The sequence below is a fragment of the Citrus clementina genome, unplaced genomic scaffold, assembly GCF_000493195.1.
Source record: "Citrus clementina cultivar Clemenules unplaced genomic scaffold, Citrus_clementina_v1.0 scaffold_4, whole genome shotgun sequence".
NCBI lineage: Eukaryota > Viridiplantae > Streptophyta > Magnoliopsida > Sapindales > Rutaceae > Citrus > Citrus x clementina.
Window position 1 is genome coordinate 6,335,008 of NW_006262274.1, and position 26,406 is coordinate 6,361,413.

The window sequence follows — 26,406 nt, forward strand, 5'->3', positions numbered from 1 at the left end:
CTATAATAATTAAAGTCATGATAATATTTATTTATTACTGAAGGAAAAACAAAAAAAAAACAAAAAATGGCACGTGTGCAATAATTATGATTTATAAAACCCAGCTCATTCATTCATGCAAAAGCAAAACCACAATACAAATACAATCAGTCATTTCTCTCTCTCTCTCTCTCTCTCTAGAAAAAAAGTGAACAAGAGATGGCCGCCGCAGCACCCCCCCCGCCGCCGGCACCGGTACCGGAACCGTCGATGACACTGGTAGACACAGATTCGCGTAACCACCCACTCTTCTCCCGCATCCGTCTGGCCACTCCCGCCGACGTGCCCCACATACACAAACTGATCCACCAAATGGCCGTCTTCGAAAAGCTCACCCACCTCTTCTCCGCCACCGAATCCTCCCTCGCAGCCACCCTCTTCAACTCCCCTCCCTTCACCTCCTTCACCGTCTTGCTTCTGGAAGTCTCGCCTTCCCCCTTCGCTCCACTTCACTCCCCTGCTTCTTCTCCTTCTCCTTACTCGCCTGTCGACCGCATCGTGTACCTCGACCTCCCCCTCGACGACCCGGACCGCGAAACCTTCGCCTCAGACGAAACCCACGACGTTACCGTTGCTGGGTTTGTTTTGTTTTTCCCAAACTACTCCACGTTCCTGGCCAAGCCCGGGTTTTACATTGAGGATATTTTTGTGAGGGAGTGTTATCGGAGGAAGGGTTTTGGGCGAATGCTGCTGTCCGCCGTGGCGAAGCAGGCGGTGAAGATGGGGTACGGGAGAGTTGAATGGATTGTGCTTGATTGGAATGTGAATGCCATCAAGTTTTATGAGGAAATGGGTGCAAAAGTTTTGAGTGAGTGGAGGATTTGTAGGCTCACGGGTGACGCTCTGGGTGCTTATGGTAATGCTAATATTTAAAAGATGGCTTAGGGAATTTGTTGACGCTTGTTGTTTGATGGTGGTTCGCTAATTGTGCCCTTTTGTTTTCTCTAACTGGGGACAGTGAATTTCAAGGCTTTACTTTTTGAGGTTGTAGTGTAATGGATGTGTTTACTATATTATTAATCAAATGTATTGGATTACGTGCCTTTGTTTGTTGTTCCAATCATTGTCATTATGCTTATGAAGTTGTAGCTTTTGTTTGTTTCAATTTAGTAATACCGAATGGTTTTTGTATCATTACTCAGATTCTTTTCTCAAATTATGGTTATGGGGAGGAAAGGTTATTTTCAGTGTTAGCCTCATTTAGTGAATGTAAGGGAATGAGACAGCAGGGTTCCGGGGTTGGGTAGTTTGGGATGTATCTAGGGACCCCTAACAAGGAATTCGGCACCTTTTAATGTGGGAAGGGGTACGGACAAACCCCATATATGTCCAAACCCGAAGGATGGGGTTTATCTGTGTTAGTTAAGAATATGGTCTATTCACATTTGATTAAGTCTGTTTCCTTTTTTAATAACTGCTCAGCCCCTCACTGATACTTTGCCACAACTTGCGGAGCATTAGACTATTTTTCTAGGAGCGAGGAAGGGAGAGAAGAGTAAAAGGAATAATTAGAGGAAGCAGAAGGGAAGGCTGAAATGAAAGGACAGTGATGTTACTTCCTTTTGCCTGTCTTTTAATAAAAGATGATAACTTGGTTGCATATGTTTGTCTATTTGAATAGGATTAGCAGACCGGTTCAAGACCAAGTTTTAGGTTGATTGTTAAATTATCTGAGCCCTTGAACATGCTAGTTTATATAACTCATTTAGCGGATATACACAGTTTAGGTTTATCAACTCCATCTAGTTTAGAAATTGGCTGAGCCCCTGAGCACGCTTCAGCTGGGCTCAAGCTGCTCAACTGAGTGGCCTCAGCTTGAACATATTGAATAGAAGTGGTGATTTGTTCATGCTTCTGTAGCAGCCAAGGTTGGTTACTGGTTGGTCACTAAACTCGGTTATTAGAGATGAGATTTTTCATGATGGACCTAGTTTGTGACAGGCAAACGCTTTCGTTTTGTCAAACTTGGCTGGGAAGTCTTAAGTGTAATCTGATTCATAATTCTGATTGGAGCAATTGAAATATGGTTTGGTTATTCTTCCGGCGGGCTTGACATTTTAACCGATTAGTGGGAAAGCAGGATATTCATATCAATCTCGGTCAAAATTTCAATTCGCTTCCAGGATAAGGCAGGCAAAAGGAATTGTATCCATGATCCATTCTGTACTCGTACAGCCATTTCCAAATGCAATTACATCAGCCGTTGCAGACTGCCTCATTTCGTTTGAACCGAACAAAGTCAATTATCTTTCTTGCTGCATCATGGCTGAGCTGAGGTTTTTAAAAGTCTCACGTTAACAACTGCAGATGTGTCACGGGTTGCTTGCTCTTGTGTCTAATGGCAGTCAAAATTGATACCCTTGTAATACAGCCTAGAGATTTATTTATTTATTTTTATTAATTGAGAATCTCAAATGATACGGTTATAACATAAGCTAAAGTCTATCGAGAACATAACTCAAAAATTAAATACCAATGAGTGGCGAGACATTTATTCTCGTATTACTCTATAAGCATTTATTACATAAGTTTTGATAAAAATAATATTTAGTATTTTTTTAAAAAGATAATTATTTCATAAGCTTCTTTCACTTTTGCAGCGGTTTTTAAAAGTAAGTAATTCCCTACTTTTAATGACCAACCTACAAGATAAGTCATTATATGTTTTTAAAATTCTTATTATAACCCTAATATTTTAACAAAAAGATAATTATATATATATTTTTTTCATAAATCCTTATATATAAATAAAACACAGTTTAAATTTATATATATTTTAGTCATTATAATTATAAAATATTACTTTTGTAGCAAAATTTATCAAACAAATATTTTTTAAACTCACAACTAGTACAATAATATAGTTTACTAAATACTAATTTTTTTTAATTAATAATGTATCCTATTCACACAATATAAATAATTTATTTCATCAATTACCACAATCTAAATTAGCCTTTAGTCTCGGGTTGAGGGACTCGAACCGGGATATTTGGTAGGGCACCATCTGCAACCAGCCAAAGCCTGGTGGCTTATTGACTTTAATTAGATGAAAAATATGGCGAAGTCAGAAAATTTACCGCTTCAACTTCGTGTCCATCATTATATTTACATATTTACATTGATGATGAGAAAGATTGTTCATTAATGGCCAGGCCAAAACTCTGCGTTTTACCAACCAAAACTCTGAAAACCAGTAGTCTTTTTTCTTTTCTTCTAAATTTGCTTTTCTTAAACTCACCAAACAGACAAGAACTATGTGCGCTCTGATGACAAAGACCAGACTGCAAGGCTCCCAGTCATCAGATTCTTCACAACAACAACAACAACAACAAAACATAAATTAAAAACCCAAAAAACAAACAATTAGTGCTCAATTTAATGCGCAAAATAATCTCTGCCAATTCAATCAATCTCGAAAAACACACAATCCCATGTGCAAATCAAAACGCAGCACAGATATGATCACCCCAAGAAGAAGACCTCGCAGCTCACGCCCATCAAAATCTTCATTCAACTCCTCAAAATCCTCTTCAAATGATTCATCATCAGACCCTTCTTCGTCAACCTTAAATTTCAGTAGCACCCACTATTACCACAACTCATCAAATACATCATCTGTAATCAACTCATCATCTTCTCTCCAAACCCTCAAAAAGTCTTTACCCGAAAACCCTCACATTTACCACCTCTCCGAAATCTGCGCCGCCACCAACAACTTTCTCGCCAAGAAGTTCACCTCGTCCTCTGCGTCAGCCTCTTGGCGCGGGACAATTCGCGGGAAAGATGTTATCATCTTTCAACGGAAGCTACGCCGTTCTTTAGATTTGGAGCAGTTGCGTGAACGGCTGTCCGTTATTTGCCGGAGTCATCACAGTAGCTTGATCAAGCTTCTGGGTGCTTGTGTTTCTGGGAATTGTGGGTATCTTGTTTATGAACATGTTTCAGGAGCAAATCTTGCTGATTGTTTGAGGAATCCGAGGAATCCGAGTTTTACTGTCTTGTCCACGTGGCTTTCGCGCATGCAGGTGGCTACTGATCTTGCTCATGGTCTGGATTATATCCATAATTTTTCCGGTCTTCATTCTAATGTTATTCATAATCATGTTAAGAGCAGTAGTATTATTGTTAGCGAAGAAAATGCCGGGTCTTTGTGTGCAAAGATCTGTCATTTTGGGACTGCGGAGTTGTGTGGTGAAGTGAGTGGAAATGAGAGTGGGAAAGTGAACAAAATCGAGGGGACTAGAGGGTACATGGCGCCGGAGTTTCAGGCTTCTGGGGTTGTTACACAGAAGTGTGATGTGTATGCTTTTGGGGTGGTGGTGCTGGAGTTGTTGAGTGGGGAAGAAGTTTTGAAGTTTGTTTTTGATGAAGGGATTGATGGGTATCGGAGGGTTAGTGTGGTAGACAAGGCGAGTGAGGCGGTGGCTGGTGGTGTCGGGGGTGTGAGGAAGTGGGTGGATAGGAGACTGAAGGACTCGTATCCGGTGGAGGTGGCAGAGAAGATGGTGTTGCTGGGGTTGCAGTGTGTGGATGAGGATCCAGGGAAAAGGCCAGATATGAGGCAGGTTACGGGTTTGGTTTCAAAAATGTATTTGGAATCTAAGAACTGGGCTGATAAGATTGGTTTCCCTACTGATTTTTCAGTGTCGATGGCACCTAGATGAGGGTAATTTGGATGCTAATTCTTGATGACTTGGGTCTTAAGTTTCTTTTTGTGGTGATACATTACTGATACATTACTGATACATTGTAGAGTTGAGTTTTTGCTATGATTTCTTCTTCTTTTTCCATACAATTGCAAAGTGATTCTTTATAGATGGAACATTGTAGATACTGTAACTGTTGTGAATAATATATATGAAAAAGTTTATACAATAATCAGATTTGTGGATGAATTTGGTATTTGCATTCTCTCATTTTTTATTTGTCAACACATCCAATCCAAATTTTGAGGGGTTATATATTGTCTGATTCATTTTTGCTGGGTTTGCATTAGATGCCAGAATCCAGTAGTTACTGACAAATCTGGCAATGGCTCAAATTGGCTTAAAACTACAGTAGAATGGATATGAACCGAATGGAAGTTTATGCTCCGTTCTGAATTCTGATTGCTTGGTGTAGAAAGAATAAAAATCCTTTGAACTTCTTAAATTCTTTGTATTGACTCTGAACTTGAGTGTGCAGATATTATCTGAAAGTCTTAGTGGAAGACTCAAGTAGATAGAGCTCTGGTCATTCTCATTGCATTAAACATGGAGAATGATATCTTGAAGCAGAGATCAATTCCTGCTAAGAAATTATCTTGACTACTGTTCTTATGTTGAAGTCAATAAGGTAGACTAAGCTAATCTATGCTGCACATGTAAGCATGCAGTAATGAGCTTGATATGTAAATATTTTAACAGTGAATTGTAAATGGTCAGGCCTTTTTTTTTTGTTTTGGGGGGGGGGGTTGGTGTAGGACTTTTCTTCTCCAAACGAGGATCCCATAACAATTCTTTTACGTTGTTGAATAGAGAAAAGTATAATGAAAGGCAAACAATTGGATTATATTATTGGTTTAAACGAAAAAAAATTCGATAATCATTAATCAGTTGATAGTGTGGCAGTTCTCCCAACCACAACAAGATGCCAAATCATTCAATCAGTGAGCCTCTCTCCCTCTCTCCCCTTTTCAAGTGTCCATAAAGCATGCACAAATGTCAATTAAGCGCACTAGTTACACTTTCATGGCCCTCAATGAAGACCAAACACGTTCTTCAGTCTTCACCTATGAGTCCCATATTTACTTGTCAGTCTTCACCTATGAGGCTATGACTTCCATATTTACTTTTCATTTGACCAATATTTTGCACGTTGTTCAATTTTTGCACAAAATTTTTTTTACATTAGTTGCTCATTTTGTGTTAATTTTTTAACAAAGATTTTTTTTTTCTAAAGTAAAACTTCTATTAGTAAAGTTTGTATGAAAAAAAAAGTTATTTACGAGATTTTTTATATAAAATTTGTAATATTATTTTAATAAATATTTTTTAATAATTATAATATGAAAGGGGTGAAATAAAATTTTGAATAAAATAAAGAATATTTTAAACAATTGAACTCTTTAAAAAATCTACAACTTCCTTTACTTTTAAAAATCTAAAATTTGAATTTTCTTAATATAGGCAAAATATTATTATTTTTTATTTCTAAAAACTCTACTCAAATTACAACAAACAACATAAAGAAAATGGAAAAATAAATTTTAGTATTAAATAAGATCTTATTTGGAATTGAGGTGCTATAAATTTTAAGTTATAGCTGTTGTGGAAAAAAAAAGTTGTAACTATAAAATAAAAATTAATAATATATAGTAAATATAAATTTTAAATAATAATTTTGATAAAAATATTTAAAATATAATAAATTTTCTATTATATAAGTGAAAAATCATATTAATATAACTTTAAAGACACAATAAATAATATTTATCAAATATTTTAATACTATAAAGTTACATTATCCAACTTCAATTTCAAACGCAGAGTAAATACTTTGGTTTAATAACAGAGATGTGTTCATCCCTTCAGCCAAACCACACCCCAATCCTACGTGGACAAATTTTAGGGGTAACTTTAAGTTAAACCGAGGGATTGATTAACCCCTCATCAAGGGAGACCCGCGGGATTTAATTGATCAATTCATAAAGTATCTAGTTTATTCAAAATTTTATTAAATAAGAAGGTCTTGAACGCAAATAAAAGGAGAAGGTTTTTATAATGTGTCGTACACGTGTGCACATCGCGCGGGCACCTTGCATTCCTCTAAGCTTTGCAGTTTGCACAGAACCTCGGCCAAGCTGAGTGATCGTTAATGGCGGCGGCTAGGATGATGCAAATCAGACGACTAATCTCTCTCCTTTCTCGTAACCAGCCTCAAGCTTCTCTTCTCAAAGGTGAACCTTCTCTATCTCCTCTGTCAATATATATAGGTGTATGTATGTATCCGTTCCCCTGTGAATTGAAGTTCATAATATCGTAGTTTCTTTGTTTCTTTTACCTTCTCCATTGATTACTCCAGGACTGTTCTTGCTGATTCTTACAAATAGGATTTGTGTGATTAATAGGATAGATGTTTGAGAGAAAAGTTAATAAAATTGGAAACAGGAAAAAAAAAAAAACCCTTGATGAGAGAGAAATCAGGAACTTTTACTGGGGTTTCTGGGAATATAGCATGTATTTTTTCATGACAGTTGAAGGCGATTATACTTGGAAGCATATGGAGTTAATCATAATAGTGTTGTTGTGAAGGGTTTAACATTGCGATAGGTAAAACACTGTTGAGCAAATCCTGATAACTATTTGGCGAAAGTCCAATATTATTGTAAGGTTCTGTTCGAATCGTTTTGAGGTGAGTAAATCTATAAGATGCTTGTCTCTATTCAAATTAAGCACTGCTTGAATAAAACATCTATGTTAATGCTAGGCAAACTGAACGATTCTCTGAAGATATATATTGAACTAGAAGGAGAACTTGGAATAATAGTGATGGCGTTGAGTGATGAGCTAAATTTTAATTATTTCTGCATGTTATCTCCTTCATCTACTGGATTGGCCTTACTCTGTTTTGCCGATACATTAAAATTGATTTGAAGTTGGTGGTGCAAAGTTTGGATCATAATTTCCTCTTTCCTTTGAATTATGTATATGTTTGTATGTTCCAGGACTTAACAATATAGGCTTGCAACTTCTACTGATATTTGCCTGGTTTATGGTGAAGGGTGACTGTTTTGAGCTAATAAACAAGTCCTGGATGCTGGAGCCGTGCTTTTGTCGATTGATTGACTGAATAGTTTCGTAATAAACTAATAAGTGATGGTAACAGATCAAATTTTAAATGGAAGAGTGGAAGACTATGTCTTAGAAATATGCTTCAAAGAGTTAAATCTCAAAGATTAGAAACTTAGCAAAAATTTGGCTTTATTTTGTGATCAATCAGCATGGTTAGAATGGTTTCCAACTACTATGACATTTTGAAATGACTTTTGATAGTATTTGCTGCTTCAGGTTTATGCATATCATATAAACAGAGAAGAGAATTGGATGGTTTGATGAAATGTAGAGCTGCTATTTTATCTGACCATTGGACGGTTTGATAATACCATAATATTAAGACCAATGAGGTCGAAGACCTGTTAAAAATATAGTGTTAAGATGAGGACTTGAATTGGTACCCCTCACCTGAGAGTTGACACACTTGCTTAATGAAATTGATTTAGAATCCGGTCTTGCTGGTTGCAGTAAATTTCATTCTGTTGTGTTAACAGCCTTTCTGAGATATTTTAACTTATTACTTCTTTATTGATATTTTATGGCAGAACCCACTAGGCAATTTCTACCTTCTACAAGTGCACATTTTGGCATAAGTGAATACCACCGGAGAGGACTTCAAACATTGATAAATTCAAACAGTGTGACTGATGCGGATCAGGAACAGCATGAGGCTGGCAATTCGATGCCCTCTAAATCTAATGACAGTTCCGCTGTGAAGCTCAGTGCGACGTCCAACTTGAAGACGTCCGCAAGGCATGATCTTGCAATGATATTTACTTGCAAGGTCTGTGAAACAAGATCTGTAAAGACAGCTTGTCGTGAATCATATGAGAAAGGCGTGGTGGTGGCACGATGTGGTGGGTGCAACAATCTACACCTGATTGCAGATCATCTCGGATGGTTTGGAGAACCCGGAAGCATTGAGGACTTCCTCGCTGCTCGTGGAGAAGAAGTGAAGAAAGGTTCTGTTGATACGCTAAATCTAACACTTGAAGATCTAGCTGGAAGAGAAGTCTTGAAAGACTAAATCAAATTTGTTTATATGAATATTTTTTTTTAAATGAAATATTCGCCTCTTGTTAAATTATGTATTACAATGTGTTTTAACCCGAAATTGAAATTACAGAATGCTTTTTCGTGAATTTAGTCGGGTCCAATTCAGACTGTATGTGGTGATTGTCGATTAAGAGGGCTCACGTAGATGACGTTGATGCTTATCTTAACCAAGAAGTCCGGTGGCAAATTTCCCTTGATTGATCTTAGAACGATTAATGAACCATGAGAGGCTCTTTCATTCAATCATGAAATTATAAAGTGCAACATTTTATCAGTAATATTGGAAGTGTCAACTGTGGTTTTTTTTTTTCATTACACTGATATGTTATAATATAATTAAAAAGCTATTGACTAATGAAATTAGCCTATAAATAATTCTATTACGACACAATCTAAATTTTTATCCTCACTAATTGCGCGTTGCTGGCATTCGAAAGTGTTCTATTACCACCGACCCAGTTGCATTACTTGGCAATCAAGCTTTTCTGTGAGGGCAAACGGGTTATGGGTTTATGGGGCGGCGGGGCGGGTCAAAACTGTTATCCAATACCATACGATACGTCATCTAACAGTTCAGTTAAGTACTTGTGATTTGATTTCGAGTGTACAATCACAACGGAACTCCAGAAGCACTTTCTTTGTTTCTTTGTGTTGGCAAATAACCAGAACCAGCAAGGCAAAACTTAGAAACATGACGACAGCTGCGTGTTGTTTTCGCTCCACGTCTTTACCTTCTTCATTCTCAATTCACAAAAAGCTTGCTGTCAAGAGAAACTCAAACGCAGTGTCATTCATGGGTTTGCTCTCGTTCTCGCCCAAAACCAGCTCTTTCTCCACTGGCCTTATATCAATTTCCCTCAAGCAGAGGCGTTCGAAGAACTCATTCCAAGGTAGAATTCTTTAATGGGTTTGCTCAGCTTTTTCTCTGTCTTTGTTATTGAATTGGGTCTGCTCTATTTTATTCTTGTGAGTTATTTTCGTATTAGTACAGTACTAGTGGGTGTAATTTTGATGGGTCCTCTTAGGGCTCAGTTGCAGAATTTGATAGTGGGTAAAAAAAAGAAAAAAAGTTTTGGTTTCTTCATGTAGTCTTAATGGCAATTGAGGTTTGGTAGTTGTGAGCTGAATGTATATGTATAAATAATTGATGGTCCGTATAGTCAAGTGAAATTGTGGTGAAGTAGTGTTACGAAAGACAGGAGAAAAACAAAGTGAATTTATTTAGGCCTTTTTGCTTATATGAAACTTGATCTTTTATTTTATGTATTATTATCCTAATTCCTAGTTCCATGCAAATGAATATTATTGTTCGGTTGAGAGTTTAATTGGGAATTTTCCATTCTAATTATTTAAAATTGTATAATACTCAGCTGTTTAAGAAATTCCTTCATAGAATAGTATTTGAGACTATCTGTTTTATTTCTTTGTGTGCAATAACTATGTTGCATCTACTATTTCATGGCAGTAAGAGCAGTGGTTGCTCCTTCGGAAGCTGTATCTGGGTTTGATGAGATGGTGGCTGGGACCCAACGGAAATATTACATGTTAGGTGGGAAGGGGGGAGTAGGCAAGACAAGTTGTGCGGCTTCACTTGCTGTAAAATTTGCAAATAATGGGCACCCCACTTTAGTGGTCTCAACTGATCCAGCACATTCCTTGAGTGATTCTTTCGCGCAGGTCTATGGCCGTTTTACTTCCTTGGTCTTTTTGGAGTTACATGTTTCTTGCGTATAATAGACATATTGTGCTTGTGCTTATCTGTATGAGCTTATTTTTTCTTAGGATTTGACAGGCGGGCAACTAGTACCAGTTGAAGGGCCTGATTTTCCATTGTTTGCTCTTGAGGTTTGTGGGAATAGCTTCTTATAGCCTTTTACTAGTTATTCTTAATGATGGTTCTGTTGTCCTATTTATGAGGGCAGCTTTGCTTCATGTAGTCAGTAATTTCATTATGCTTTTTCAACAGATAAATCCTGAGAAGGCTAGGGAAGAATTTCGCAACGTAACTCAAAAAGATGGTGGAACGGGGGTTAAGGATTTCATGGATGGCATGGGTCTTGGTATGCTTGTAGAACAGGTAAAGGTTTATCCATAACTACTGGCATCAAAACTTAGGATGAAATTTGTCAAGCCTGGATTGGACTTGCATTTTGATTTGTCATGGATAGTCTCAGTAGTTGCTTCATTTTCATTTTGGTTGGTTTAACTTAGCAACTTTGTTAACTCAGGATTCAGTTGTCTTTACCCTGTGTATGGGGGCATAGTGCAAACACACACACACATACACGCACAAAAAAAAAAAAAAAAAAAATAATAATAATAATAATTGAGGTCGTTATCTTGATTTATTCTTCTCTTGATTGGTTGTACATGGTTTACAAAGTTAGGAGAATTAAAATTAGGAGAGCTATTGGACACTCCTCCTCCTGGTTTGGATGAAGCTATTGCAATTTCAAAGGTATGTATTATCTTCCTGCTTATTCTGCTGCTTGTGTTGTGTATTGTATATCCCAAAATGTCCACTGATCATGTAACCTTTTTCCAGGTGATACAATTCCTTGAATCTCAGGAGTATAGTATGTTCACTCGAATAGTTTTTGACACTGCACCAACGGTGAGCAAAAGCTTGCTTTTTCATGTCATTTTATCGTGCAAATTAGTTTATTAAGATTGATGATTATTTTTTGCAGGGGCATACCCTTCGGCTTTTGTCCTTACCAGACTTCTTGGATGCTTCTATAGGCAAGATATTGAAGGTAGAAATGGCAACTTAGACTAATTATAATCTGTTGATATTTTCTGTTTTCAGTTAAGGATTTTGCGACAGGACTTGCAGCGGTAACACTATTGAATATGCGAGAGTAGTAACATTAAAAATTACCCTACGAGCTGTATCATGCTACAAAACTTTGTAACATGGAAGATCGTTAAGTATTGTGTTGCCTGTTGGAAATTCCTTATTTTAGTATTTTTACCCATAACGTGGAACTATACTTGTTCCTTTTAACTGTTTCTCATTTTTGTTTGAGATTTTATTTCATGCAATCCTGTGACAGCTTAGGGAAAAAATAGCTTCAGCAACCTCAGCAATAAAATCTGTGTTTGGGCAAGAACAAAATCGCCAGGGTGCTGTAAGTCTTATGCTGTTGGGAGCAATTGTTTTGCGCTTTCATTATGAATTTCTTAACATTTTAAATGCCTCTTCTATTTGTTATGTAGTCTGACAAATTAGAGCGACTGAGGGAAAGGATGGTAAAAGTGCGTGAGCTCTTTCGTGATACGGATTCAACAGAGTTTGTCATAGTAACAATCCCAACGGTAATAATCTTTAGATTTTTTTTTGTAATTATTACAAACTATGCCTTGTTAATTGATTGGTGTATTGAGTTTGAGTTTGAATGAGTTTGAATGATTTGTTGGATGGTGGATCTATGTTGTTTAAAGTTGTGTTCTTAAGGTATCTTGGACTATGCCTGGTTTTGCATTCAAATTTTGATATTTTCTTCTGATTTACTTGCTCATCCAAGTTGAGGCGATGTAGGATTTTATTCAGGTTGGATCATTTAGATTATGTGCATTCGAGCTCTTTTTTTGTTGTAAATCTATCCTATTAGAAAGATTCGCCTGTAAATGTCATCTTGTTTATAGTATATCTTCAGCCTGTATAGATTTATCTAGATATGAACCTATGCAAATAGATTACAAAGAAGAAAAAATAATTGACACTTACATTACTTTTAGATTATGGTCTGTTAGGTCAAATAATATTTTCAGATCCAGATCAAACGGATCAATTCGGTAGAAAAATAGCAACAGTTGTCTTAAACACTTTTGCCACAATCAGGCGAGACTTCTTAACTCGAAAGATAAATAAATAAAATAAAAGAAATTAAAATTGCTTGACTAAGAATTTCTATTACTATTATTCTCATATGTGTGTCTGTATAATTTTGTTTTCTAAGATAATCTATTCCTACTGGACTGATTAAAGTTAATTCTTCTCTTCTTTTTTTTTTAAAAGAGAGATGGGGAGGTTTTGCTATATAAGGTTGGGTTTGGGTGCATACCTTATTCTATTCTCCGCCTTCATTCAGAAAGCTTTGCTTTTGGCCGCTATGCTCATTGCTTCTTTTTTCTATATTTTTTAATGTTTGATTTTTGCCATCGTTTTCTCTGCCGAACCAAAACCTAAATCAGGCTTAATCACATCTAGTGGAATAAAAGCATTAAATATTTAAATGCAGATCATTTTTTTTTTTTAAATAAGAATTCAATGCAGATCAATTTGCCATATCAATATCATTTTTAGAGTCTACATTGTAGTTCTCCTTGTTAAAATGAAATTACTGTGTTGGCTAATTAGATAGTTATTGGCAAGTGGAAGTAAGGCTAATTTGGAATACTTTTGTTGCTTGTAATTTAGTCATTCATGTTTCACTTATTTTCCCCAGGTGATGGCGGTCAGTGAGTCATCTAGGTTGTCTGAGTCACTGAAGAAGGAAAATGTTCCTGTCAAGAGGCTTATTGTTAATCAGATTATTCCCCCATCTGCTTCAGACTGCAAGTTTTGCGCAATGAAAAGAAAGGTATTAGTCTATTTTCTCTCTCATTGGCGCACACAATCTTTTGTCTTTCATTTTCCTGATGAACTAAACTTTAAAGTTCTTTATGATATCGTACAATAACACTAGAAGAAACATCTAGCATTTTGAAATTTTTCTTAAACTTATGTTGTATTTGGTAGCATAAAAATATGGGATTAGAGTGTTGGAATTGAAACTGAGTGGGATTTAGCTATATCAATCCCCAATTTTTTCTGAGGAAGCTTCCTCCAGCACCAGATAATCCCTACCCGTTGCCAAATTCATGCTGCCAAAACACAGTATTACTGTTTCTACGCCAAGGATTAAAATAGTGCTTAAATATGTTAATGCTTCAGGATCAAATGCGTGCTCTTGAGATGATTAAGAGTGATTCAGAACTCTCCAGCTTGATGCTGATTGAGGCACCCCTAGTTGATGTGGAGATTAGAGGAGTCCCCGCTCTTAGATTTATGGGGGACATTATATGGAAGTGATAATCTCTTCAACGATTTCAGAGGTGATTAACCCTTTGCTTCTTCCTTTTTTCTCTGCCTTTACTTCACCTCTTAAAACCAAGTTATTTTAAGTATCGGCTTCAACTTCTTCAAGCAATACAGTATGACAGATCAAAAGAAGATTTTGCCTTCAATACGAGCAATCTCAGAAGCCAGGAAACTGAGTGACACAGCCAGAAGTATGAATTCTATATACGGAAGCCATTCTAACCCATGCAGTTATAATGCAGAAAGTATGTATGCAACAGTTCCCCCCACACATGAACAGGGGTCTGAACTTTAGACTGGTGAGATTTTACAATTTTGCAGTGCTTTTTAAAGTGAAAATGACACTGCCACAAAGAACAAAAGTTGGCCATAGCTCATAATTAAAACACCCTATTTTCATTTATGCTGTGCTCTCAATATGCTTTATGGTTTTGGCTTGAACCTCTTTTAAGGTGATATGCAGCAAATGAACTATGATAACTCACCAATAACATGCCAACATATATTTCTGAGATTTCAATATACACAGTTCTATTGTAGATACACGCTTATCTTCTCCAGCAGAAAATAAATACAAAATGAATGATATACCTAAGAAACCAAGCTAAAGCAAATACCTAAAAGTGGTGCTGTTCAAATCCTACAATATACATGATTTCGCCATTGTTGTTCTCTATGTATCTCTGTTTGCTGCTGCTAAGCAGCAGATTCAATCCACTACTATGGCTATAGCCATAGTTTCTCATTCGTTTATTGTTTTAGGAGAGTTCTTCAAAATGTGAAATTATGCATTTCTACAAAAACTTTGGATGGTGAAAGAATTGAGTAATATAGTCTTGAAGTTTGAAACTTGCTTCCTCTTTTGAAAGATCAACATGCCAAAGAATGTTGAATCTCACTTCCTCTTTTGGAAGATCAACATGCCAAAGAATGCTATGATACGGCTGACTACTCCATAGACAATAAGAATGCCTATACAAAGACCCCATTCTTGAAGATCGTAGCCACTCTTCATCAGTAAACCGCAACGAGTAATCAGCCACACTCCATAATACCTAATTGTAATCATGAGAATTAGTAACATGAATCACGAAATCTGAAATTTAATAAAGTTCTCCAGGTATTTTTGATAACTTATTTTTCTATTGCAAGGTAAAATCTTGTGTCAATTTTCCCAAGGAACTGATTGCCGGCTGGCTCACTATCCAATGTGAGCTCCTTAAAATTTACATCTAGGATATATACGTTCCTTTTCATTGGTATTTATCGTGTGGTTCAGTGAATTTTCCTCTCTCTGGCTCACGGTGCCAATGTTTATATTATCGGTGTCCGGACTAAGTTGGTTAGACTTCTCTAAAGACCATAATCATAAAACCCAGTGCGCAACATGTTGCATAAACTTGTAAAATGACTTTAGAGAAAATGCAGTTCTATCATACCTCTCAGCATTTGCAACCACAAATGCTTGCAAAGCCCACTTTGGATAGCATAAGTTAGCTATATTCTTCATAAATTCACTATCCGTCTTCCGTGTTGCGATAAGAGTTAAAACCACTGGAAGAAGAACAGACCACTGCAAGAAAAAATGGCTTGTCAATATAAATAAATGATATACGAAGCTTCAAATTGGCAAGAAGTGAATATTTTCACTTGATTGCTATCGTTGCTCACCAGCTGGGCAGAACCAGGTTCGAAGAAGATGGCAAGTGCATAAGCTATACCAGTCACACAGTAAACAAGGCAGAGCAGGACTGCATAGTTATCTGCAAAGGAAGATCTTGGGTTGGTGAAGAAATAGAACATGGAGAGATACACCACAGGCTTGATGACCGTATTAAAATGGTCAATTGTATCCTTAGCAAGAAAGTAGGCCAAGCTGCTCATGCCGGAGGCCCTTTCTCTCCAGTATTGTAGTTTTTCCAGAGAAAATGTTCTCAAAGCTGCTATTTTGCAAAGAAGAGCTGAAAACAGGAATATATTGTGGTAAGAAAGAAAGTCTTTTGCACATAAACAATATATTATTACTTTTCCACCAATCCAATTGGCTGGTCAATCCAAATTCAAAATTATTTTGGTTGTTGCAATTTCATTTTTAAACACAGCACTAACTTTTCACTTCAAATGACAGAAGTAGAGTTATGTGATGGATAAAGCAAAACAAAGATTTTCCATTTTTCTGAAACTTTGTTTACAAATCAAGAAAGAAATCAAATGTTCTTGAACTTACAAACTGCAATGATGGTATGACTATAACCAGCCGCCCCAAAATTTTCATCACCTACTTTACTCAGTGACCCTAAGCAGGCTCCAGCAAGCAATAAGATCAGAAAATCGACTGCCTGTGGTTTAGCTTCCCTTAGCCGCTGTTTGGCAACTCTGAAATTGTTGTGGACAAAGTGAGCATCAAGAGTTAATATATCAACATAATAGAATGGAATATTTCAAATGAAATTAGCAGGATAAGTCACTTAAATGGGAATATCATATCTCGTCTCCCCGGGGTTTAAAATTACTGCAAATTATTAAGCAAATGCAAGTACATAACTTATCCAGCAATATGGAAAGCAAAAGAAAATCAAAAGTATGTCCTATACATATAACATCATTCAATAATATTTTGCTAATCAAATTAATAGTTCAAACATGTTGTCTTATTAGGGATGGGTCAGATGATATGCAAGATGGAGAGAGCAAAGTTTGATCCCACGACAAAAGAGAATAAGACGAGAGAACAGCTGCTTGGCTTAAGCTGTTGGATTTAGGTGTTGTCAAACTATAGTATATTAGGTCCTTGAACAGAGGTTCCCTATGTTTACTTTGTGTGCTAACAGAATGCACTTTTTTAACAGTTAAACAATTACATCTTCAGGGGAATCATAACAGAAATGGTATCTTTGAGTGTGTATACCTAATTTACCCTTTAGTCTACAATTTAAAAGCAAGAAAACAAAATTTTAATAACTATGAAATGACACGGAATACAAAGAATTTTTACAGTGGTGAAGATTTCAGCTCATCAATCTTTCTGAAACACATAATATAAGTGAAGGTACCAGAAAAGGTAAGGAAATATATGGCAATTTACCTCCCAAGGAAGAATCTGTACTGCTGGAATACACCCGGAGTTTTCCGTTTTGATAAATCCTTGGATTTAAAAAAATTGAGTCGTATATGATCCTTATGAAACTCCACATTATTCTTCATATCTTGCCATAATTCTCCAGCAAAAGACTTCTCCTCCACTTCAGTAGTAGCAAGATTTATTCCATTAGCTGGATTTACACCCTCTGGAGGCATAACGAATCTAGAAGCATTCTTCTGCATATCAGGGGGCACTGGATAGCCATTGTGCAGCATCCATCTAACAGGAAGATCCTCATAAGTCACATTTGAGTTTGCACTCGGTTTCACTATACCCTCCAAAATGTCAATTAAGTGGTCTGGAGGGTTAACACGCTCTGGAACATTGATACCAAGGCCTGCAAAGTATTCTTCAACTTTCTTCACTGAACCATGATAGACAGTAAGTCCACCTTTTGCCAGGAGCACTAAATCATCAAACATTCTGAACAAGGCATAACTGAACAAGAAAACTTGGCATTAGATATGAGAAAGCAAAATAATCCTGTGAGCAATCACATTCACATTATGCTCATAATGTACTACAAAAATATACGTATATTCTGAAATGATTTTGTTCAGCGGTATTGCAGCTCTTGAGAATTTTCTAACCCTGCACAGTTCATGAATGATGCAACAAATAAGCATTGGAAGTATTTTGACCGATACCAGATGCCAAAGCCTTAAGTTCTGGCTAATACTGAAATTGCCTATCTATCAAATATTGGTATTGCTAACCAATGTGAAATTTAGGTCATTCATTTTTTTTTGTGGGGGGGGGGGGGGGTGGGGAGATTCAATTTAGGTCACTCCTAATATACCAAAGTGCATGAAAAACTTTTCTTTCATAATTACTGTATGTCTTGCTATACTTCAAGTGAAAACTGCATCTATTTCTTGCACTAGTATTTAACGATCAGATAATTGAGCACAATGTCATCAGATGATGATGATATTTGATATTAACTGCCGTACTCATCAGTTGTTTACCAGTATCCCTCTTATGACTGTAAGTCATATTAAAAAAGAAACTGTAAGTTTAAATTTTATTTGATATTTTATTGTTGATTTTATGAACTTACTAGTTGTGGGGGAATGGGTCAAGTAACTGATAGTAAACCCCAATACGTTGACTAGGCAATCCAGAAAAATATTAGAAGCTAACTTGTAATAAGAAAACATTACCTGGGTTGATGAACAACCAGGCAGATATTAACCCCTTCGAGAGCTTCACGCCGTAGCGCTCTTAAAAGTAACTGAGAGGATGCACTATCTAAACCAGAAGTGGGTTCATCTAAGAGCAAAAGTGAAGGTTCCATGACCATTTCCAATCCAACATTTACTCGTTTCCTCTGGCCCCCAGAGATTCCTCGCTTTTCTACTGTTCCAACCAAGGAATCACGCACCGTCTGAAGCCCCAAAGTATCAATAACTCTTTCAACGACTAAAACTTTGTCTGCTTTTGCTAAGTGAGCTGATAATCTTCAACAATCAGAAGTTCATATGGTAAGGAACAATAGCAGTAAGAGGTACTGAAGGAATGATGGAAAAATCATGATGCAGAACAATAAACTTGACAAAGAGTGCATGGCAGAGAAGACCAACTCAAGCTGCAATATTAGAACAGTGGGCTACAGCCACTACCAACCTCCTTTCCTCTTTCCTTTTTCCCTAATACCAACTAGCATATGCAGCATTTTTAGTCCAGAAAACTTTAGAAATAGGAGCAGCAAGCTGTACAAATTACCTCCAAATGGACTATGGATATTTAGTTTATTTTTTATTTAGTTTGCCATCTGTGTAAGATTTCTTTGAAATTATATGCAGTTACAAGTATAACTGTATCCAGCCTACATATAATATATTTTTGTTTGCTGCGTTGAACTTCTCATTACTGATGGATAGCAATTCATTGTCCACAGTCCTTGGGAGGTTGATGGTCAATTAGGACTTTAGTTTCATAGAAACCCAGTGGCAAAAAGAGAAGAAGAAGAGCATATTAAACTGTAGCTAAAATGTGAAAATGGGCTAAATGTAACATACCTGCATCTTGCATGGAACCATAGATTCTCTTCCACTGTCAAGTTTCCATGCACAATATCATCTTGTGGCACAAAACCAATGGTTTTCTTATATGAGTGGATTGGTTCATTCTTTCCATTAATAAGAATTAAGCCAGTGGCTTTACATGCAATTGCTTTTCCTGCCAGAGCAGAAAGAAATGTAGTCTTTCCAGCCCCTGATGGGCCCATGACAGCAGTAATGCGGCCAGGCCGAATTTTTCCTGTGACACACCTCAATAGATGTTTATTTTTGCCTTTCAAAGTAAGCGTTAAGTCTTTGAAAGAAACCCCAATCAGAGGCCTTTTCCTGACTTCGGTGTTGGTTGCCATTGAAACTACTCCTGAGAAGGTAAGATTCTTGTTTTCCTGCTGAAGAGCTTTCTCTTTTTCAAGTTGAGCATATGCATAGTTAAAAATTTGGCTATGAGTACTCAAATCTTTCCCCTTTGACATATGCTCTTTTGTTTTCACATCTCTGAGTTCAACATCAAAACCCTCATAACTATCAGGGTTATCTTCTATTTCATGCATCATCTTCATGAGATCACCTGGTTCTTTTTTCATTCCTTTTGATGGTGCAAGTGGTGGCAGAGATGCATTCCAAGTACTTGAATCTGAAGTTGGGTACAAATCTTCATCTGTTCTAGATTCAGCTTGGTTCAAAATCTTAAGCTTTTCAGGATGTTGGATGGATTTTTTACGAGAAAATGTGCGTGATAATTGAGCTTGAAATTCACTTGCACGCTTCTTTGCAGCATCTTTTGCAGATTTCCACCTTTGACGTGCTTTTGCTGTCTCCCTTGCATTTCTTGCTGCTGCGTCCCTCTTTTTGGCCAGTCTTCTTTCCCGAGTGGTGAGAACTTGGTCAAAACAATTGTAAATAATAAGCAGCAGTGTGCTTAAAGCAGCCTGCAGAAGAGAATGAAGAATTCCTATTTGGATCAACATAGTTACACAGGGAGCTTTTAGAGTACATATTGTAGTGTGTTAAAGAAGAAAGTCATACATATGATATGGAAAAGTCCTTAGAACATAAAAACTGAAATTAAAATATATTCCAAGATGTTTCCCTTACCAAGGCATTTAAAGGGTTTTACACACATGAAAAGTTGATGACTCGGAACCATCAAGGCAGCCAAGATTGATTTTTTTTCCCCTTCTTTCAGAAAAGTTAATTTAAGAACAGCAAAATTCCGCATGGAGTTAACTTACCAAAAGCAAAATTCCGTATGCATGCATATTTTCATTTGTAGCATTTGGATCACATGTAGTCAACTTGAAGCAGCCTGCAGAACAATTGAGAAGAAAGTTAAGTCCAGAAATACAGGGGAAATGAAAACACCATATCGAGGATATAATAACATGCGAGTGTCAAATTTCTAGAAATTCGCACGTTTGTGAGATTAAGACCGAATAAAGAGTTTTATGCAAATACTATGTATAAGCAGTAATAACAAATTTAGCCCCAAAAAAAAGGAAAAACTTACGCTTCTCAGATGTAGAACCCATCCTGCAGTAATGCCTGAAATTCCATAAACAAATATTATAGGATTAAAAAAAAAAAGTGAAAGCAATAAGAACTCAGGAGTAAATAAATTGCCATCAAATCGTATCCAAATTTCCTTTATAAAGAACTGACACAACAAGTTAAAACTAGAAGGTTGCAATTAGCAAATAGTTGACAAGTTTGGCAGTGCAAGTGCGTGAAAAAATAATAATAATAATACCCGCTGCTGCAATCCTTTGTGTCTATCGTTGTTGGGCAATATGATCCCGCTGAACAGAATATCTCTTTACTAGAAGCAACATCAGCCCATATATTTGCCCCTCCACAAGTATGGTTTAGTCGTCCTGAAGGCAGTTGGTAATTATACCTGCAGTACCATTCCTATACATGGTTTATACACATTCTCGGACATTATGGCAGGGCATGTCCTAAAGTAATGCTTAAAGAAAAATCTGAACTCACGGTTCACATGTGCCAGTTGACTTATTGAGTGTTGATAGAGGGCAATAGGAACCCAGTGGACAAGCTTCAGGAAAACGACATGAAGTGCATAAGTAGTACGAGTGAGACAAGATAAATATTAGAAGAAGAATATTAACCGTATCAGACACATCTTATAACTATAACTAGGAATATACTCAAGCATGCAAAGACAAAATGAAGCATAGGTCAATTCTTGAGAGATGTTTAGTTAGCAGTAACCCTAGATGGTACACTTTTTACACAGAAAAGTGACTAGGTCCTCAATGTTTCACGTCCCATTCAACTTTTGCAGGTAATGTTTTTACAATAAATAGAACTCTAATTATGAAGCTGAATTGGAGAACTTTTAATAAATGCTACTTCCAGATAATTACAAGCAAAGTATTTAAAGGATTTTTAGAAACTTACGTATCATGCAAGTAAGACCATGTGGGCAGAAGAAACCCTCACAACAAGCCTGACAATCCTGAGTTCTTGCAGGAATGTTGCGTGAAGCTTGAAGGTCAACCTGCCGATTTTGACCAACACTACAAGCCCATCCAGGCTCACAACCAGAAACCCATGCAGTTAAATTACAGTTTTTGTTAGGTTTCAAATGAGTAGCACTATCTGATGATTGAAAGAAACTATCAAAGTAGAACTTCATTTCCGCTGCTGTACATATGCGCTGTTGGATATCTCCTGATGAAACATTCAGAACCATATTAACATGTTAGAACAGAAAGTAAAATTAGCATATGAACTCAAGTCAACTTAAATCAAGCCTTAGTGACAACTACTCAGGCGCATAACTGGAATTCCACTAATGTACTTCGGCGACTTATTGTATGGTCATAAGTTTCGATGTTTCGAGCATATGGTGAGAGTTTTGATAATGTTGCAAGATTAGTACACTCTGTTAGGACTCTAAGAGAAGACTTTATCTCATTATGATAATGTCAATAAGTTGATACATTACAGAAGAGGTAATATTGTCGACAGTGGGCCATAATTAGCTATAGCTTACTGTTTCTTCCTCACCTCATCTAAACAAATGTAAGGCCGCCAACATGAATCTTTCTGGGTCACAATGCAATCTCATAGAGCTTAATAACCCACTAAGCCCATTGCAGGCACTGGGCAGCATGGTAAGGAAAATTACAGTTGTGGAACAAATTCTAAACTTTGAATTTATTATATTTCCTGCATTAATTTGCTTCCATAAAACATGAAAGAACAGATTTTTCTATCACCGCTGATATATATATACTTGTACCTCTAGTTTTTTTAATGCAAGAAGCTAAGAAATCCAGATTAGACGAAAAATTAAATGCTTGGTTCCAATCAGCATCCCTGAAACAATGAAATAAGCTTGAAATCAATGCAAATTCAAATGACAATCTGCATAACCAAAGCTCGAGAAAGGCCAAAACGTTACACACTCGAATTTACATTACTAATAATTTTTTTTTTTTTAAAAAAAAGGGCTAAATGGACACCACGCAGCTGAGTCAAATTCATTTGCCTGATGACAACCAAGCTAAATGCAACTAATTTAACAAAAATGTGTTAGACGTTTTCATACCCAGAAACAAGAGCAGAAAGAATGAAACATCCAATTATTGTCTTTCTTTTCCCTGCTCTCTCAGCAACCAAACAGAAACTAAATGGCTAAATCTAAAGAGAATTAACTTACGGGTTCTTCACACAGAAACTGGCTCTGTTGCCGATATCCCGGCTGAGAACTGTGGTCAGATTCGAAAGCCTGCTATAAACTACCTGTGTGATTAATGGAAGAACAGCTGGGTTGTCAAATTGATCATAATCACCCACATCTTGGCAATGTACCAAATGCATAAAGCTCAAAACTACAACTACCCATTTGAGAAATAAGCAAGATTTCAACATTTTGAGCTTCTTCAAGCTCATATCTTGCACTGAAAAGAAGCTAATGCACACTGATTAGAGTTGGAAACAATGAGAAAAACAGAACTTTGAGGCGACCGACTAAAGAAAACTCTTCAAAAACCTTCATTAAGAGTAAGAACCATGAGGTCTGGACACGGATAGTTAAGGGATCATAAATTTATTGGTAGTGCATTTGCGATTTGCACGTCCATGGTTTTGCAGGTCAAATAATATTCTTTTATTTTATTTTATTTTCTAATATTTGAGATACGTCGTGTGTGGTGGGACCATGCTTGATACCACTGGCCACGTCCTGGCGACTTCAGCAATACAATTTACAAAGCCACCCAGGCGGTTGGATATTTTGCATTTGCTTGAGTTGGTCTGGATGTCTGGGTCGAATGAGAGAGAGTAGGGATCCAATGCGGCTCCATTGATTTGAGTACTTGAAACCGGCCAACGAAATCGGTTCGTGGCAAAGACCTTTTGGTTTGACTGGAAGCAATGAGAATGATTTTTTTTTTTTGTATCTATTGCAAAGAATGACTCTGCAAAGATTATGATTTTTTAAGAAGTGAGACAACGAGCGCCGTTGCGATGGACCACTTCCATATGGCACGCTCTTATTGAGAGAGTTGTGTAAGAGGAGGACGGCGTTCGATTGACCCATAAGTAAACTTCCTCACTTTTACTTCTTTAAAAATGGAAAAATTCTTTGATTAATTATATAAGTAAAAGGTTAAAAAATTGGTTTAACTTTACCATACCCACCTTTTTAATTTTCTTTAATTACTTATAATTCAATTGAGTTGAAGCAACTCGTAAATGACTTTTAGTGAGCAATGATAAATAATGGAAACTGAAAAATTATTAGGATTAACGAATAATAATAATAAAGGTCGGGTGGCAATTACTGTATACATATTGCAGTTTTACGTATGCATGAAAAATGATAAAAGTTTGTATGTGGGTGTGTGTGTTTGTCTTCAATAAATTGACCATTTCTCATGCAAGACTTGGTTATGGAAACGAAGCAGGTCAGAAAAGTTCTTAATTAATTAATTAATTAGAGAAAATTTCAATTGTCTAATGTGAAAATTAAAAGAGGAAAAAAGAAAAAATTACGTCGTTTAAAAAGAAACTGATCATATGCTGAAGAATTTTTCTAATAAGAGATATGATCAAATGCGTTGTGATAATTGAACGTTTCTTCGTAATTAGGCGGGCATTATTTTGATATTGCTTCCCAAAGTGCCAAGTTTATCTGTGAAAAAAGTAGGCTATAACTCTTGGGACTTTTCTTGATTAAAATTTTTTTCTTGATTAATGGAATTAAAAATTAAACCAATATACTCGAACAAGCAATAAATTTTTATTTTTATTATCATTTTAAGAAGCAATCTTTAAAAAAAAAAAAAACAATTTGGGGTAGCATTGTCCCGTTGTGATTTGTGACTCCAAATTCTTTCTGGTTTCCACCGTATAAATTTCATGTGGCCGACAAATATAATGAAATGATGTGGTCATTTACATCACTACAAGCTAATTCATTACATTTCCGTGTAAGCCTTGACAAAGAAAACTAATGGGAAGCAAATTGTTAGGGAAATATTATTATCAAGATTCATAGCTTTCATTTTCATATTATCGGTTGGATTGTATTTGTGAACAGCGTATCGAACATTTATTTTGAGTCATGATACTAATTTTAGGTTCTATAATTATCTTCTGATGTTGTCTTTGATTCTTTACTTATTTTGTTATCATTTGGATATGTATGTATGCCACGGATTTTGTTTTTTGTTTTTCTTGAGTTATTGTTAATGCTTTTTGTTGATAGGGATATTATAAAATCCATTCAATTTGATTGCTCTGAACAACCATTAGACAATTGGGTGAGGCATATCTTTCATCTAATATTCCTATTTATCATGTCTGGTCTAATTCGATATGTCATTTACAATAAAATCTCGATAAACTAATAATATTAGAATCACGTAAAAAAAAAATTTAATTTAGCGAGTATTTGTATATCAATAAATTGATAAATTATTAATTTATGATTTTTTTTTGAATTTGTAAATTATGATATTGTATATGTTGTTTATCTGCTTCGATTTAGTATTTATTATGTTTTATTTGAATAGTAGTTAATTGTCATATATTGGTAGTAATTTAGACTATTGTAGAATTTTTATTTTTCTATGTTAGATATGACATTTGGAGCGCATCTTGGGTTTGTTGCAAAACTAGAATGCAACCTGGAATTTTACATTAGAGATGAGATCTAATTTCAAATCAATTTCAAGAAGCAGCAAACAACACAAAGAACATATTTTATAGAAGCTAGTCACATGACATATCATTTGAATTTACTTTCAAATGAGGTAATTATTAATTCATTAAGTGAGCCCTATAATCAAATATGATTTTTTTAAAAAAATTACTATCATAAAATTTATTGAATTAATTTACCATGTTGACCCCATTTTGGGACCGACAAAAACTATTTTTTGATCATGATAATTAACTTATCAAGATTCTACTGTAATTTGAGCCGTGTTATCTAATTATTTGTGTGCTATATCACAAGGTATCCCTTTACTGATTTATATAATATTCATCATAATTGCCTATATATGTGTTAGGTTACCTCAACTACAACTAAAATATATATAGCATAATTTTATAATGAGAACATCATCATTTTAACTAAATGAGAATGCCACTAATATACAAAAAAAAAAAAAAATTCTAATACACTAATAGACAAAAATACAGTATAATGTATTGAAATACATTTTTTTAATATTTTTTGTGACATTCTCACTTTAACAAAGTGAATATGCTTATGTGTGTGTGTAATCATTCTCAAGTGTAATTGCCCTCATTTTGTTTAATGCGGATTTACTGTTAAATCGTGCAGTTTAATATAGTCAATTTTCAATTCACTACAAAATCGAGCGATTTAATAGCACTCTTCCCTCACTCTATTAAGTCGCATAATTTTTAAAGGTGTGTCCACATAAAAAAAATTGAGGAAGTATAATATATATATATATATATATATATATATATATATATAGAGAGAGAGAGAGAGAGAGAGAGAGGAATACTTTATCTTTCATTTCCTTGCATTAAGTAAAGATTACAGCACAATACAAACTTAAAACGATATAATGTCTGTTTAAAGATAATGAAATACATTAATCATTGTATTTATACACTAAGATCGAGATGGAAATTAGTATAATAAAGATATTAGAAAGAAATAAATAGAACATAGATTACGTTAAACTCCAACCGTTCACGTAATTTAATATATATTACCAAAAGTTAATCTCACAA

The 26,406-nt window shown here is 35.8% G+C and overlaps 5 protein-coding genes across 8 annotated transcripts; 4 read left to right on the forward strand and 1 right to left on the reverse strand.

Annotated features, from left to right (window-relative positions):
• The first annotated feature begins 124 nt into the window (after positions 1-124).
• On the forward strand, positions 125-1,144 carry LOC18043576 (probable acetyltransferase NATA1-like). The gene has a single exon (XM_006436388.2). The coding sequence runs from the start codon at positions 199-201 to the stop codon at positions 910-912; it is 714 nt and encodes a 237-aa protein (XP_006436451.1). The 5' UTR covers positions 125-198; the 3' UTR covers positions 913-1,144.
• A 2,117-nt stretch (positions 1,145-3,261) lies between these two features.
• Positions 3,262-4,857, forward strand: LOC18043577 (lysM domain receptor-like kinase 3). The gene has a single exon (XM_006436389.2). The coding sequence runs from the start codon at positions 3,474-3,476 to the stop codon at positions 4,704-4,706; it is 1,233 nt and encodes a 410-aa protein (XP_006436452.1). The 5' UTR covers positions 3,262-3,473; the 3' UTR covers positions 4,707-4,857.
• A 1,956-nt stretch (positions 4,858-6,813) lies between these two features.
• Positions 6,814-8,998, forward strand: LOC112098842 (DNL-type zinc finger protein). Its single transcript, XM_024185288.1, has 2 exons — positions 6,814-6,979; positions 8,402-8,998. The coding sequence occupies exons 1-2, from the start codon at positions 6,898-6,900 to the stop codon at positions 8,881-8,883; spliced, it is 564 nt and encodes a 187-aa protein (XP_024041056.1). The 5' UTR covers positions 6,814-6,897; the 3' UTR covers positions 8,884-8,998.
• Positions 8,999-9,422: 424 nt separating this feature from the next.
• On the forward strand, positions 9,423-14,601 carry LOC18043578 (ATPase ARSA1). 3 transcript variants are annotated; one of them, XM_024185492.1, is made up of 12 exons: positions 9,423-9,802; positions 10,378-10,589; positions 10,695-10,757; positions 10,879-10,989; positions 11,296-11,370; positions 11,458-11,526; positions 11,603-11,668; positions 11,969-12,043; positions 12,132-12,230; positions 13,364-13,498; positions 13,852-14,012; positions 14,105-14,601. In XM_024185492.1, the coding sequence occupies exons 1-11, from the start codon at positions 9,604-9,606 to the stop codon at positions 13,987-13,989; spliced, it is 1,242 nt and encodes a 413-aa protein (XP_024041260.1). In that variant the 5' UTR covers positions 9,423-9,603; the 3' UTR covers positions 13,990-14,012; positions 14,105-14,601. The 3 variants fall into 3 exon arrangements, with proteins under 3 accessions (XP_024041260.1, XP_024041259.1, XP_024041258.1); XM_024185491.1 differs by having other exon boundaries at positions 14,113-14,601; XM_024185490.1 differs by having other exon boundaries at positions 13,852-14,601.
• Positions 14,602-14,697: 96 nt separating this feature from the next.
• On the reverse strand, positions 14,698-23,309 carry LOC18043579 (ABC transporter G family member 28). Of its 2 annotated transcripts, XM_006436392.2 has the most exons (14): positions 22,847-23,309; positions 22,427-22,503; positions 21,580-21,852; positions 21,151-21,214; positions 20,909-21,055; positions 20,669-20,703; positions 20,394-20,467; positions 19,162-20,090; positions 18,304-18,600; positions 17,084-17,578; positions 16,226-16,374; positions 15,670-15,959; positions 15,438-15,571; positions 14,698-15,053 (listed from the first exon to the last, which is right to left on the reverse strand). In XM_006436392.2, exons 1-14 carry the CDS (start codon positions 23,077-23,079, stop codon positions 14,894-14,896), a joined length of 3,357 nt encoding a protein of 1,118 aa, XP_006436455.1. In that variant the 5' UTR covers positions 23,080-23,309; the 3' UTR covers positions 14,698-14,893. The 2 variants fall into 2 exon arrangements, with proteins under 2 accessions (XP_006436455.1, XP_024041257.1); XM_024185489.1 differs by lacking the exon at positions 22,427-22,503 and having other exon boundaries at positions 22,847-22,883.
• Positions 23,310-26,406: the final 3,097 nt, after the last annotated feature.